Source organism: Anopheles ziemanni, chromosome 3 (assembly GCF_943734765.1).
Source record: "Anopheles ziemanni chromosome 3, idAnoZiCoDA_A2_x.2, whole genome shotgun sequence".
Taxonomy (NCBI): domain Eukaryota; kingdom Metazoa; phylum Arthropoda; class Insecta; order Diptera; family Culicidae; genus Anopheles; species Anopheles ziemanni.
Genome location: NC_080706.1, coordinates 63,676,549 through 63,693,209, shown reverse-complemented (window position 1 = coordinate 63,693,209; position 16,661 = coordinate 63,676,549). Strand labels below are relative to the sequence as shown.

The window sequence follows — 16,661 nt, the reverse complement described above, 5'->3', positions numbered from 1 at the left end:
CTGATAAGAAATTGCATGCAAGTGCAAACCGTTCTAATACTCTTTGCAAGGAAGAGATTTCCACAGCGGAAAACTCATAGGTTCTATCTCTTTATGTTTCCTTGGTTTTCTCTCTACGAAGCAGCAACACTCCAAGTCATTGCTCTTGTTCGCTTACAATGGAGAGAAAATAAGGATCAAAACATATTGATACGACGACAACATCCAAGTTACATCAGAGACCAGTATGAGTTCGACCGCGTTAGGTACCGGAAGCACGGTCCGTTTGCTACAGTCGCCTGTAACCTGTACAACTAGTTAGTGTAGGAGGGGTCGTGGTGTTATTTATTTTTTACTTTTTCGGTTTGTGTGTGCTTTCAATTACCTCGTCACAGTGGCCCTTAGCCACGGGCTGGTTTCTTCGAAATTGGTAACGTGAGTGTGTGGTGATAAAGATAAATTTGCGCACATCCTTTTAAGGAGAAGTTATTGTGCAGCTAGAATAACAGGTGGCAGGGATTTTCCTGCGTCGGGAGGAAAAAAAAGAACGAACAGTGAAAATCCTACGCTCCACCTAAGCTCAGGCAATTTCGTCCAAGAGAAGACTGAGTGATTGTTTAATAAGAATACTTTCGTGTCATGTAAAATAGGATTTAGAACTTTCCATAAATAATAGCAATAAAGAGAATTAAGTTTTCAAAGTGCAAACCTATCAATTAAGAAAAATCCACCCCAAGTCGTACCAGACAAGTAGTGCACAACTACAGTCACAAATATAGAAAATTCACGTTCCGTGCATTCAGATGTTGGTTCGCAAGACTGAAGCCACAGTTTGACTTACATCCGGCAGTGAAACACAGTGTCCGTGAGGTTTGCATACTTCAGGTTAGGTGCACCGTGGCATCCGATGGGCTCCAGTGACGTTCCGGCTACAGTTTATGCAACCCAGCGTAAGTCCCTCCGAGGAAGGTCAAAACCATTACTATGATTGATTACTACGAAGTCTTGCTGCTACGAGTATTTGTACGCTATTGGTGACCTGACGGGTCTTGCATCGTCTCGTGAAAACCGGTATTCCCCCCAGGTTCCCCTTACTTAACAAACTTAAACAAAAAAAAATTCGGTTTCCACCATCGTACAATTTAAAATATGCACTTTAAGTTTGCATCAGTATTGCATATAACTAGAATTGTGTTTTGTTATAGGGCTTGTTAAAGTAAAAATAACGCATTTTCTTTTTCAATTAAAAATTATAAGTACTGATAAGAGTCGTGATAATGCACCGCTTATTGAATTTCTGAACGTCATATTCTTTGGTACATCTTTCCGTACGGACGGATATGCCTTGTTCTGGTTTACGTGCAGTATCAGCAGACGGTCGACTATCGGTGCTCCTTCGGTCGGACAGCCGTCCCAGGATATCCCCCACGGGAAGATGTTATTTATAGCTTCATCGAAGAATAGTGTACTACACAGACACAGTTTTTACCGCCTTCACAGTACACAGTTTACGGGTTTCTTTTTATACGATAAGGTTGACATAAAAGTGATCAGCGATTTCCTGAACAGTTCATAAACATAATATTAAAATAAGGAATTGCAACATAGTATTTACCTATATCTCAATGCTTTGCAAAATCAAAGATGTGATTTTTTAACCATTTTTTTACATAACATTAAAGGTATAGCGCATCCGTTGTTTGGAGCATATGTCAAACTCATTTCGTTTCATCAATATTTTTGATTTCAAATGATATTTTATCAGCTGTTGCATTGACTATTTTGTTCTTTCGACCAAACGCTGCAACTTTTGTGATTGCCTAATATTTGTGGTCACACAAAGCTAGCTCTTTGGAGCATTCCCCTGCACTTTTCAAAGGCTTCGGTCGTAAAGGCAACCTCATACCAAGTTGCATCCGGATGGTAGTGCCAACGCTGTGCGTGTCAAAGTGATTTTTTCGCTTCCAACATCTAATTGACCTTTGACGTGGACGATCTCAGGAACACCGTGAGGCTTGTGGATGGGTTTCAACTTATTGATCTTCGATTGGAACAAATATATTGTGCGCAGAACATACGAACGATACGTCAAGCCGTTGAGACTCTCCTTTGTTTCATATCAATTTTTAAAATAGAAATACTAAATGATCAGCTGTGAATCCTCCATACAAGGTGCATACAGAATCACTGTCAAGGGTGAGGGTTTTTGACCCTGAATCAGAATGAAAAACAATTTCTATTTTCATCCAGGCGTATCGCATAGTGGTACTAGTACCAATAGTGGAAAAAAATAATACAGCAGAGTTATTTGTCCTAATAATTTGTGAAATGGTCTCTGATATTCTCCGGAGTGTGCAAAAGTTAAATCTTCCCACTTTGTAATATAGAGGCTTCAAAATTCATATTTGCTAGACAGGTTGTACTATATGCTGGATAACTTAAGAATTTATAAAGGATATCATGCTTTCCTTAAGGCTACAAATCACTGCAAAATGCATTGGTCTTTGAGTAGTTTTACCGTTCTGTTCGAAATATGCTTAAAAAATAAATTACAATCGAAATATATTAAGTATTTTTCAAGTTTTCTGTATTACCTAGGAAGGAAAAAATAAACGATTTTTTGTTTTATTTTTTGTATGGTGCACAGTAAAACTAGATGCTTTTCAGAAAACGGTGAAAAATGTGAAGTATGTAAAATTTTGTGTTCTTGACAATTGTTAGTAACATGATTAAATGCACCACTATTCGTAGCATTATCCCATGTAGGTTATATAAATAATATTGGGATATGGAATATAGGTACGGACACAAAACACTTATTTAATAATTTAGTTTTACAAATTTTACTAGAAACTCGGTTTGAATAACTCCCCTAATTTTGGCCTCAAATTTGTGAATCCCGACATGTACGTAACATAATAAAACTATTTAATTCAGAGTAAATTTACTGAAGTTTTAATCCTTTCAATCTCATCTCGTACAATGACATTTTTTTAGCATTTGTTAGGTTTGATTGCAGTGAAACGTTCGCCCATTCGGTGCTTGTTAAATATTCATTAATCCTTTTCATTGCGTTTAGGTTCCGGTTACAAATCCTGTAATATTAAATGGCATCATTAACGATTTATTACACATTATTGTTTGCTTAACGACATAATATGTCTTTCACAACTATCACATTTCGTACAGACATTTCTTATAGCATGTATATGGAGACGAAAAGCCAAATTTGTTCTTTGATGAAGTTCAAATCTATGAAACTGCTGTTGGATAATATATTCTTATAGAAGACACAAAGAAGCGTTGTATATGAAAGCAACTGGTGTCTCAACAAGTTTAATATCAAATTAATCATACAAGCCAGATAATGCATAAGATAGTAGCAATGTGCGCTACTTCCAAAAAATAACAGGTATGTTATTACGATCGGTTTAGGACCGTCACCCACACGGCGCCGAGCTCCTGATTAGTATTCCCATGGCTAGTTGGTAGGAGTTTATTGATTGTGGGTTGAGTTTTAAAAAGGATAAAGCTGCTTGGTTATACTGACTGACCGACACCATATTTGACTGTCGAGTGAATAACCAAAGTTGTATAAGCTCCGTTTTATTTGAATTTCATAAGTTTAACCATTTCGGAGAAGTTCTATAAGTAATTAATACAGTTCTTGGCATAACGCGCTTGTCTTAATTTGATTAAAGTGATACGAATATTTCAAGCAAATGTTCAATCCGAATTACATACAAAATGTTGAAGCTTGCCCTCTAAAGTAGTATATAACAAACAAATTCTTTCAAATATAGTAAAAATAAAAAAAAATACACATAGCCAACTAAATCACACACTTCAAAGTATTAAGCTTGGAATATAGAACATGTAAAACATACATCGAATAATGTGCAAACCATTTTATTTGCGGCCAGCAATCCATAGCTGGTCATCATTTCTAACAGCTTAACTAACGTTTTGATTCTGAAAGTATTCTAACGACCACCATTTTGGTATTCTCCTGTGCTAGGCGAAACGTAAAATCCTTGAAACGGACAAATGGAGCCGTAGAAAAGTAACCTCCAATTCCACGCGCCCAAGGCTGCAGTGCTTTACATATGTTGGCGGTATAATTGGGTTAAGGACTTCATTTTTTTCGTTAAACCGAGGCAGCCTGAAACCGGCTTAAAAGTGAAGCAATTATTGTGAAGGGTGCTTCGAAAGCCTCGAAAGTTTCTTAGATATCATGCGCATGTACGTTTTGAAGCGCATATTTTTTTCGTGTTGTAAACAAATCTATCTCCCACAAACCGTAATGAAAAGTGGTATTGAAAGCCAAACCAACACTGTTAAAGTTTTTTTGTTCGTAAATATAGCTCACATTGAAACTCCTGCATTTATTGTCGATGATCATTGGTAAGCTTATTTGAAGCTAAAGAAACTTTTAAAGTTAACTCAAACGCGGCAAAATTTGTTTGTGGGAGGAAGCTTATTGAAACCATACGGGATATAGTTAAATGCCTAGATTGTTGTGAGGGTATTCTTACGGTTCCTTTAACTTTATCTAGCACAACTGTGTAAGTATAACCGTCTACGAAAAAGTGAATAATAACAAAAACATAATACTACTGTGAATGATGTAACACTTGAAAAAGTGGTTAAAATGTATTAAATATGGTTTTTGGTTGCGTAATTTGTAAGTTATCTGTGGTTATGCGTAAATGGAGTTTAGTTAACACAAGAAAAATTCAATTGTACAATCCCCAAGATACATTTTGTACCATGTTATTTTTACTCGGCGATATGTTGCCCTGTGCAGTTGTTGTTGAATATGCAATATAATTTAATGGATTTTAGGAAATAATCACGGGCTATTAATTTAAGCCGTGTGTTTAAGACATTTATCCATGAAACATAGAATCTGTGTTTAACTATGTGTAATGGATTGTATTGTTTACTATTTAAATAAATAATTTTCACATATTTAGAATGGTCTTTTTGAAACTGATTCCTTCTAATGTTTTTTGCTTTCTTCTAGTTATCACCACTGCAGCCGTCATGAGTGAACCATTGCAATACGGATCCTCCTCTCGGACACCCGTGCGCCCAAATGGAACGAGCCGGCCAGCAGTATGGGCGGGTGGCGTACTGTCCCTACAGTGATTCCAGCTCATCCGAGCTCCAGTCTTACGTACGACCGTTCGACACGGTGCGGGCACTGCACGAGACAGTTGTTTCGCTACGGACGGCTCTGGAGGAGTCCCGCCGGGAGGTGGATCAGTTGCGCCAGCAGATCAGTGTTCGTGAAACGGTTGAGCAAGGCCGATCCTCCGCGAAACACGCCAACGAACCGTTCAAAGGTGTAGCTGCGAAGGAGCGAAACCGTTCGGCAACACCGGTCCAGAACCGTTCCGAACAGCCACGTCAAGCACGTGAGGAATTGCAAACACAGTCCAATCTCCACACAAGTCGGGAAACGATCGAAGAGGAAACTCTTCGCGCAAACTTAGATGGAGATAGGAAACCCAAAAGGTTGCATAAGAAACGCAAAACCAAATCTCACCAAACGCTAGAAACGAGCTGTTCTGCGTCTACGGTTGCGGGAAGTCAGGAGGGGTTAGCCGACGTTAACGAAAAAGATTCAGCTCGTGCAAAGAAATCGTCGGGACGGGATGCTACTGCGACGGCAGCGCACCAGAAGGTCTGCGTAGTTCCCGACATACAGATAGTCTCGCATCCCGGCACAGGCTCAAACTCCGGCGCGATGGCTTCGCGGATAGATGTCAAGATAAAAGTGTCATCCAACATCAACATGGACGACGGTAGCTCGGAGGTGGAGAGCTCAGAGGACACAAAAGACGGCTCTCAGCCACCGGAAGCACCGGAAGAGGCAGACGATACGCACGGTTCCGTCGACCAGACGCCGGAAGATGAAGAGAAAACGATAGCAAACGATGCCAATACGGAGGGTGAGGGAGGGGGGTTACACGTGCGCGCGGTCAACGAGGAACAGCTGACCGTGGGCAAGAGTTCCGAGGCAATCAGCGTGCGTCAGGTGTCGTCGGAAAATTTGCACGTCGATACCGATCGCCAATCGAACGCATCCATCTCTGAGGGTGACAACTCGGTGTTCGCTGAAGATCCGGCTCCTCTTACGGGGACAGTGGAAACTCCGACGGATGGTGATGGGCGACGAAGGGACCCACCCGTTACCGGTAGCTACTCGGTGTCGGATCCGACGGACGAGTCTCAACGGCAGAGGATAAAGAAAAGTGAGTCCGAGAACCAGGAAGAGGTGGACGACATCGAGCTGATCTTCTCTTCCGATGACAACGCCAAGGACATCATTCAGGAGGATCTGGTGTCGATCTCGGACTACGAACCGTGGCACGAGGCAGGACAGTCCGGTACGCCGGTGCTCGTGAGCTTCACGCACCTATCGTCGGACCGGGAGAAGGGAAGTTCGCTAGAGCGCAGCGATAGTGAGGTAGTGGCCGAGGGTTACGAATCGCTGGCGAAGGGCAAGAGCCTCGAGAGTCAGGACTCGCTCAGCTTGGACAACATGAAAAAGAGTTTGGACTTTAGCACGAAATCGTCGAGCTTGGAGAAGGACTCAAGCTTGGACTATGGCGCTCCAGGAGGCGTTGCTGGCGGTGCGGGTTCCGGCTCGAATGGGGAAGGTACGGCGCAGGATGACAGCTTCGATGTCGGCGGCATCAATTCCCTGGCGGCGTCCGGTGCCCTGGGACGTCGCTGGACCAACTTCAACGTGCTGATCGAGACGGACATCTCCAAGTGCGGTATCACCGAGGAGAACATTCTGGAGATGGGTCGTCGGAACACCTGTCCGAATCCGCCCGCCTACCGGTGCGTAATCCCGTGCCACCCGGCATCGACTAATCCTGCATGAAATTGCTTTTCTCGACAACGAAAGATGGACTGTTTGTTATTCTTTGCTCTGCCTTTTACAGACCCATCATCCACCAGGGTAGCCGCATGCAACCGTCCGGATCGTCCAACCGGAGCCCACTGGCGGTAAAATTTTCCCGCTCACCGCGAACCTACTCCCCGCATCAGTATCTTCCGCCGGGGAAAACGCTGCGCACGGTGATCGCCGCCGAGAGTGGCGTCCGCGGGGCGGCCGGGGACGAAGTGAAACGTTCCCGTGCGGCACAGACCGACATCTCCGCCCTGGCGCAGCAATGGCGCTCGGAAACCCATCTGGCCGGTTCCGAGTTCGTCCCGGGGCTGTACACACTGCCGTCGAAGTTCGTGCCACCGGCCCCCGGTGGGAAAGGTAAATTCCCACTCAGGTAAGCAAAACCCCTACGGCGCGCCGAAGCCGAGGCTTTTCGGAGCTTATTAGATTTCGAGTTTCTACGGCACTAAATTACACCCACTCGACAGCGGAGCGTGGAACGTTTCAGATTTCATGTCACTCCAAAAAGTATCTTCACTTTTCAATTGCAAAAATCGGGACGTTACACATCTTACATAGACACACACGCACAAACACACACATACCCAGTTTGATTAAACAATAAAAACATCAAAGCGACACTTAAACAACGCCGCTTCTAAAACGTACGTCATAGTGAACGATTGTGGTGCTGCAGGCAACGACCGGGCGTTCGCGGGCGGAAGCTGACGAAACCTCGGGCAAGATGTCAATTCCGTATCTACCCATCATATCCACTCTAAGACTGTGTGGTTCAGGAGAAACCTTGTCTAACCTTTTCGCCCTTTCACATTCAGGACATTCCTCCATTCATTCGCCGTCGATGAGCATTTTGACTCGACACATCCACCTTTTTCTTGCACTCTCTTCTTCGGAATAAACTGGTCCGTGATGAATCGATCTATCGAATATGACGATGCGTTATTAGAAATGGGCTGGATCCGGCAGTTTATCCTCGATTCTGCTATTTCTGCCAATTCCTATAGCATGGAAAGGTCGAGTAACAGTACATCTGCCACAAGCAGAAATTGTATTGTACGAAAGGTTAAGCGTATCTTTAAATGAAGAATAATTGTTTTCCATTATGCAAGAGGTTTAAGTTTTGCAAGAAACAAAAACAAAATGTTTGTGGGCCGAATTTTGTTGAGTAAGAGTAGAGAATATTTATTACTTTTATGAAAACAAATCAATTTTGATAAAATACTGTCAAATATGGATAAGATTACCAAAATCCCAGCAATGAGGCGAGAGATCCGGCCTCTACAACATGGTGGTGCTTCAATATCGAGCCTTCTTGATTATCCTATAGACCAGGGGTCGCCAAAATCCGAGCCCGGCCCGCCAGCTGATTTCATCCGACCCGTAAGAACATTTTAGAAGTGTATCATGCTTATCATGCTTATTGTTCCTAAAAATATCTGTTGAAATTGTTGAATGTTTGTGATGTTCAATACCAGACAAAAAAGCCTGTATGAATGTTTTAGATTTTTTTATCACATTATACTATCGATCATTTTAAAATTAGCCAGTCTCGCGTATCTCGTCGAGAATCCAGCGGCAAAATAACATGTTTACTAATTACCACAATAACTAGTTCAAAGAAAACATTTGTCGGTAACATTCCGAAACAAAATATAGTTTACAATGTTCAAATCTTCTTGAAGCGTTTTTTAAATAACTGAGAGTAAGCCAGACAATTGATACGATAATATAATTTAAGTAAATGATTAATTTTAAATGTAACAAAAGAAATTTATTTACAATACAACAAACCAACAATATGTTGAAATGGTACTAAATTCAACGCAAAAAAATATCAAAATCTACTATGAGAAATAAAACTTTGAAATATCTTATGTTATGGTTATCTAAGGCTTAAAATCGTTTAAGGTGGCTGACAAACAGTTTAAGGTTCTTTTTTTCATAATCTGGCCCCTTTCTAGAAACTTGTGCCTACCCCTGCTATGGACCACTCCATTGGTACGTCAATATGGAGCAACATGTCCAGGAGCAAGGAATATCAGCTTCAGTAAAAGTTACGATCTCGTGCAGATGTGTCATTATGACTCCGAAGCCCGACGTATGCTTACATCTAACAGCTCATTTATTCGCATTCATTCCTAACATTCTAAAAATACTACCGTGAACGTTGCAAACGATCTTCCCGCCAGCCTTGACTATTGGTTAACGTTTGCTGTTCCGTTCGAGATTGTCACTGCCTTCCCCCTTGACAGTATATGGCTTTATTTTGTGAGGATATTGTCTGGTTCCATGTACTAAAACTAGAAAAAGGCTTGAACTCACACGGATAACACTACATGGCGGGTCAAACGGCGTGAGTGGATATGGCTAGGAAAATCAGATTTGCTACGGTAAAACCCACCCAGGCAGCCTTCTACATACTGCCGAAGAAAAGCATGGCACAGCTACAAAGAGAAAGCAGAAACTCAAATAAACAAACAGATCCGATTGTTCTGCGATGCAGGAGAAAACGATATCAATGGGGTTTTCGATCAATCTGTTTGTTTTCTTTCCGGCGGACGCAAACACAAACTTTTTCTTCGACGAAATCGAACTTTATTTATTGGTTCGACGCGGTCTTTTTCTTCAACGAATGCTCAATGCCATCGGAACACTGTTTGGCGTCTTATAAAAGGGAATTCTGGCTGTGAACTGTTAATTATAGTAACAGTGTTTCATATAGATACGTAAAAGATAGTCTACATTCTCCCAAAAACCATAGTCCTAGTTATTTTATAGTAAATTTCTCAATGCACTGGTTACATGTTTCGTCGGTTGAATTAAAAAGATACATATCGTCTCTCATTAAAATATAAAATTAAAACGGTACGATTCAATTCTCTTTTTTTCCTGCCCTCGAGAGTACGGAAAGTAAAATGAATCAAACTTCGCTAAACTAATTGTGATGACTTATAATTTGCAAATGCGACCAATCGCGGCCACAGACATCGTCAACCATAAATCAGCTGAAGTGAGAGGTGATTATGAAACGAGCAAAACTTTTTGCATAAGCTTTCACGAACAACTTGCTCGTCCCACGAACAACGTACTCGTGGACAGGGGTGGGATGTTTGAGCCCCAAGGCCGTATGAAGAGTAGGTTGACGAAGTTCACACCGTTCGGTTCACCTTATTGAACCGGCAAGGTCACATGGCTCTTCAGAAGTGGCCTGCAGGGTAAACCATGTTGTTGATGGGACTTTCCGATATATCGCTTTTAAAAAAAGACGCAGCTTGTTAGTGGAAAAACAAGCTGTATCAATTCAATCTACCCTTGCGCCAGAAAACGTTGAGTTTCATCTGAACATTGAAACATAGGTTTCATTTTCCCATTCCATATAGTTCTGTGTGAGATCATTGCGGGAATGTTCTCACTCCTTACGGTACCAAGTATAGTAAATAAGAACTCCAACTCTATAGTACTTAACAATGTAAAATCAATTTATTACAGAGGCTAAATTGTGTCTCATAAAAACATTCTTATGTTAAAAAACAAATGCTGTATGGCAACAGCTGCAGTGTGTTGAGTCTTTCATAGAAGGGCACGATATTTAAATGTTATACTTTCAACTTTATTTCAAATCTAGAAAGTTTGTTTTCCCTATTTTGGGGTTCCTTTTCCCATTACTATACGTGATACATAATATTATTGCAACCAAGACATGGAATTCATTCTGATGTGTTACAAGTTGTGCAAACATATGAAAATGTATTCACAAGATAAAAATAAGTGTTTTCAAACATTATTTCCAATGTTTTACTCAAAATGAATATCTTAACTTAACATAAATGAAGTTTAACTTTCTTCTTTTTAGTTGAACATACTTTGTTGAAGCCGTTCTAATTAATGCATACAAGATAGAACAAGGTACGAGAACATTAGTTTTTCTGCGGCGACATGTAACTTACAGGTTAAATAATATTTAAGATCAACTTGATCAACTTACCATTTGTTTTACAAAACAAAAGAAAAGGAGGTATAAATTTTCAATAGTATAGCAAACAGTTTCGTCGCATTAAACACAAAAATAAAACTAAGTTTTCACAAATTTCAAACTTTTCTAATAAAATCCATGACGCATTCCAAGTTATAGAGGCTAAGTGTATAGAAAATAGAAATCAATTTGAAACACCTTGTAGAAAACCCACATGCATCAATTGGCATTGCTTGCACAGCAGTTTTTATCATTAGCATCAGCACTTTTCAATTGTCGCTCCGTCGACTAGCTGGTGCATGGGAATGCTCTTTTCGCGATTGGCTTGCAGGAACATTCCAAGACGCACAGTGGGCACTTTTGTCCTTTGCCTGCCACCAACTCTTCCTCACTTTTTTATTCTCAACTTCATGAGACATATCATTTCCCCCTACACACACACACACACATAAACACACACACAAACTCAGCATGTGCAATTACAGGCGTGTGGCGTGACTTGAAGACATTTCGCAAACAGCCACTTACCGATATCGTCCCATCCATCGGACGCTGGAAAGGGAAAAGACCGCGCACTATCTGAAGAAGCATGACTTTAAAATCTTAATTGTTGCGGATCTGCTTGTAGCATTCGGCAGAGCGGGTAAAGCCACCGTGCCCTTCTGATGTTTCAACTCGAAGGAAACGTGCCTTTGTCCTGCACATGCCACGCAGCCAAAGTATTTAGTCGTCGATTTCTTTCCCATCCTGCTTTGGTTAGCAGTTTCCTGCCAATTATGGAGCTGTCTATTGACACACAAAACCGCACGAACACAAAGGAGAAGCACGTTGTGCACCGAGGAATGGCCATAGGAACTCTTCCAACCAAAACAAGCACATCTCGTCGCGACGGGGGCGTGAGTAAAAGCATACATAATCACACTACACTTACACTATGCTGACATGCATATCTACCAAGTGCATACGTTTGAATGTCCTTTTTCGAGAAGTGAAGATTCTTCTATTGACTGACAATCTTGTTGCTTTTACTTTCCAATACCGCTATAAGTTATCATTGAGTAACTTACTTCCAAAATTATTTTTCATTGACCTTGTTTTAAATTTTACTTAGTTTGGATTAATTCTCGAGTTATTTCAATTTTCATTTCGAACATTCCGTTATGGAAATGCCTTATACGTTTTCGTGGTGTGGATTTTTCGGGACTGGATTTTGAGTTTATTAAACAATTTTTGAATTTGCCTCACAACGGGATGGTTTTCACTATGATAATTTTGTTTATCTACTCAATTAACTCATTTTGATTTTGTCGGATGCATTTTCAATTCCTTACGTGAAAATGTAGCTGCCATATGTTCTGGTTCCGTGTTCCATATTTTTTTCCGCACATATATATTCTTTAAAACCTTCATAATGGTGCTGTATGGTTTTCGATTTTTTGATCTCATTTCCGGCTGCACGGACACGCGTGCCCAGACCGTCCGACAAGACGCAGGAAGCGCGCCGGGTGCTGCTGAGCGACATTAACTTCACCAGCATGGTGCCCGAGCTGTCCCGGTCGGCCGACCATCTTTGCCAGCATCAGCAGGACGAGAACGGCGACCCGAACCGGTCACCCAACTACTGCAAAGGAAACCTGCTAAGGACGCCGGAGGCCACCAAAGGGTATGGACGGTCGCCACAAGCAAAAAGAGAGAAAAAAAAATCCCAACCAAAACGAAGCACCAGGAAACAAACACATTGCCACCGGAGCACGATAGCCAAGAATCCAATATGAAAATTGTCTCACTCCATTCAGTTTTTCTCTCGCATGCTGATGGCTCGCGGCGTAATGGGAAGTGGCGACACAAAGTCAGGCTGGGGAGGGCCGTGGGAGGACATGAAACCGACTAGACACCATTCGTATCTTGGTGGCGGGAGACGCCATACATTTGACCCTCCCCACGCACTCCCACCCAGCGCCGGAAATGTACGGTGTTTGTTCGACTGAATGAACTTTTCATCCGAGCTCCAGTGGCATTGTTTTTCTCCACTTTGAAGAAAACACATCCATTCATTGTCCCATTGTTCATTTGTTTTTCAATTTGTTTCGCCTCTAACTGCGATACTCTTTTGTAGACGGAAAGATGCAATTTTCTCAATTTCCAATGTCTCCACCTTGGACGCAATCAATGAAGAGGACGACGTAGTATGTTGTATTGGAGACGATTTTGATACGGGGAATCCATCATCATTTTAGTGATGCCATTTATTTTCCTTATCCATTTCCCATTTTCTTCGATTTGACTAAATTTGTGCAACGGTTGTCTCCGGATCGCAAATGTGCTTTATGTGTTTGACTTTTGATGTGATTTGTCTACTTCGCATCACATTTTTAATTTAAATTAATCATACCTTTTCACTTTGAGTAAGATAACTCTTCCCTCCCGAAGTTGCAACGGCACGAAACTTCACAGGGCATTTCTTCTATCTTTCCTCTTTAAGAATATGCACAAAAAATATGCTCGAGAACACTTCATTTGGAAGAAAATGGAAAACGAGTGAAACAATCCTTTATCAGGGATTCGAAGGCGGATATCTTGCACAGCTCAAAGAAATGATTGTTTTATTATTTAGTAGCGTTGAATTGGCATTTCTTACTCGCTAGCAACTTTATTTACATACTGTGTAAACAAAATCAAAAATTTGTTACCTTCACTTTCATTCAATTATTTGCACGGATGAAGCATTTGCACTTATCTTTCCAGCTTATTCATAAAGAGGAAAAGTAAGAAAAGTGTATGATCTAATTTGTTGTTTAAATTAAGTGGAAATGTTTTAAATGAAACTAGATGTTGCTTGAGGATAATGGACGCCTTTGAGTTTATAATGTATGATAATGTAGTTTTATCTAGATGCATTTTTACATTGCAGAAAATACCTATTGTATTATGAGGATATTACTTATCCATTTTCAAGAGGATTGGAGAGCTCATCATGTGAAAAATATATTGAAATGTTTTGACAATAACAGATACACAGTACTTCTATGTCCGTTGGTGATTTTTTCATTACCAAATACTTTGGAATTATCATTACGAATTAAGCCCACATATAACATTTTCGCACAAAGTTTGTTGAAAGCAGTTGAAATCCGTAGGAAATCGGAAGCTGTAGCTCCCCAAAAGTGTGAGAATAATTGACACAAAATGGCACAAGGTAAAAACTTTGAAATCGATTGTTTAATAATTCTATTCTGTGCTCCGAACGCAACCGAACTTTTCATCCCACGAGTGTGAAATCGAAGGGAAAAGCGTACGACATCGTGAACGAACTTCTTCTTCACAAATGAACCGGCATGAGCGTGTGCGCGGTTTAATGTCTCAGTAACTTTTCTTTACATTTCCACACCACCCCGTGATTAATGGAGTTTCGAAGAAAAATCCCCGCGCCCCGCGTAAAACTTTACCGCTGGTTTGGGGTCACCGGAAAACCCATTTGTCTTTTCTGGTGCCTCACAGTCTTGGTACTATGCTTCTCGTCACCGTGCTCCCCTGTGGAAGCTAATTAGTAATATTTTGGTTTGCGTTGCTTTACACTCCCGCACGACAGGATTCCACCAAGCTTCAGCATGACCTCACCCGGCGTCTCCCAGTGGACGGTGAACGAGAGCAGCATCGCGACCCAGACGACGCAGACGGACGCCTTCTGGACCAACCGGGGCGACTCGTTCGACTCGTCCAAGAGCTACTCGGCCAGCTCGCGCTACTCCACACTCAGCAAGCACCACCGGTCCCGGAGCGTTCCGTCGATGCGGTGCGCCATCTGCCGGCAGACGCACCAGAACACGGCCCTGCGCCCTTCGGAGAGCATGCACTACACGCCGCGAGTCACGTTCCAGGAGCAGCCGATGCACAAGATCCGCGGATCGCTGCCCGACCTGCGCCACGATTGCAACTGTCCGCGCCGGTACGGTGGGCCCTCGCTCTACCGGATCCATGGCGACTCGGGTGGCTCCACAGACAGCCTGCTGGAGGAGGCGGAGGAGTTCTTGCGGAGGTCGCTCGAAGGAGGCACCATGCTCGCAATGGAGGACACCCCTGGGCAACCGGTGGACGTCGGCGTACCACCGCCGGCAACTGCAGGCCTGCTGCCACACGGAGCATTCCACGGACACGCGATCGGTGGCCATCCACAGTATGCGCACCTTCCGCATCCGCACCCGTCGGCCAAACATCGACGTTGCTCGGAAAACGACATTCAGCGGGGTAAGTTCCAATAAACAAATAAATATTACGAATATCTTTCAATATTATTTTCAATCCCCGATAGTCACGACCGCTTCACGTGCTTGCTTGATATGATAACAAAATTATAACCATTATCTGTTTAGTGTATTTATTTTGTAAATGTCGCTTCAATTCGCAAAACCAACACTCATGATTTTACTGAGAAACATGAACAGGCAAATTTAAAATGGTAATACCTAGGCTATGTTTTTTTTTTAATTTCAAACATATAACATTTATGCACCCGCTCGAATTTTATTTAATTTTGTGTACATAGTTTTGAGAACAACAGTTCATTTAAAAAGATAGTTTTTTATTCAAATATTACTATCGTCACAAAAACGGGCTCTATAGATTTTAAAATCGCCAGAACTGCACTGCAGCTCGATTAAATTCCCATTACAACCATTCAATTAGTTTTTGTTTGGTTTCATTAATGTTTATTTAAAAGGTTTTAAGCCTTTAAAATAAAAGTATACAAGACGAAAAATTTTAATTAAAAAAGAGATTTTTTACGCTTTGAATCTTTTGGAGGGCTTCAATTACAGGTGTTTTTTTTTGGTAAAAAACAAAAACAAAAAACTCCGTTAACCATCTACCTGAAATGCTGTAAAAATATGTTATGGGATTCATTTTCAGTTTTTTCACGAATCAATCGGAACTAACCGTACATACTAACAGATGCATCTACTGAAATGAACCTCGTTTTTCTGCTTTTTAAGATTTTAAAAACAACATACACGTAAATCGTCTGGTAAAATAAAAATAAAATTGAAGTACGAATAATCACTTGTGTCATTTTTCAAATTGCATCTTCAAGACAGGTGAATACGACCATTCGGAAATAAACATAAAAACGTGTGCTTTTGCTCTTCCCAGATTTTATACCCTCCAAACAAGCGCTGCCATTTCTGCCAAAAACGCCCAAATGTCTCAAGCCAGGCCATCTGGCGAAGGTCATCTCGCGGAATGGGCGCGTCGTCGTCGGCCGAGTGCGCTACATCGGCCCACTGGCCGGCTCCGACACCGACGACAGTTACGTGGGTCTGCAGCTACCGAACAACTTGGGCGATTGCGATGGAACCATCGATGGGAAACGCTTTTTTGACTGGTAAAGTAGCACTCACAAACCATCAACAACGGTAAAAACTCATCGGTGAATTTTTCCAAATTTTTCTCCACAGCGAACCACTGCATGGCATTTTCGTGCCGTTCAAGAAGGTTGTCATGGCGTGGAATGCATAAACTGCAGACGCGTCAAGCACTGAAGGAAGGAAAACAGGGGAACTTTAAAGGCCTGTATGCTGTATGAACCAGACGTACTGTTGTGATACAGGGACACTAGCTGATGGATTAATACGGGAACTGAGTGGCATGTTCGTGGGTGGTGTATAATTGGTTTAACAAAAACCTTTCGGAATCTGACGCGAAAATTAGATGCATTGAGCATTGAAGCTGGATTCTAACAATAGTGTGACGATCATTTAATAGATAATCAAGGGATAAACTGACCGA

General features: G+C 41.7%; 1 protein-coding gene across 1 annotated transcript; it reads left to right on the top strand.

Moving 5' to 3' along the window:
• Positions 1-5,077: 5,077 nt before the first annotated feature.
• Positions 5,078-16,391, top strand: LOC131288536 (uncharacterized). The gene is made up of 6 exons (XM_058317675.1): positions 5,078-6,834; positions 6,939-7,280; positions 12,355-12,543; positions 14,470-15,125; positions 16,026-16,257; positions 16,331-16,391. The coding sequence occupies exons 1-6, from the start codon at positions 5,078-5,080 to the stop codon at positions 16,389-16,391; spliced, it is 3,237 nt and encodes a 1,078-aa protein (XP_058173658.1).
• Positions 16,392-16,661: the final 270 nt, after the last annotated feature.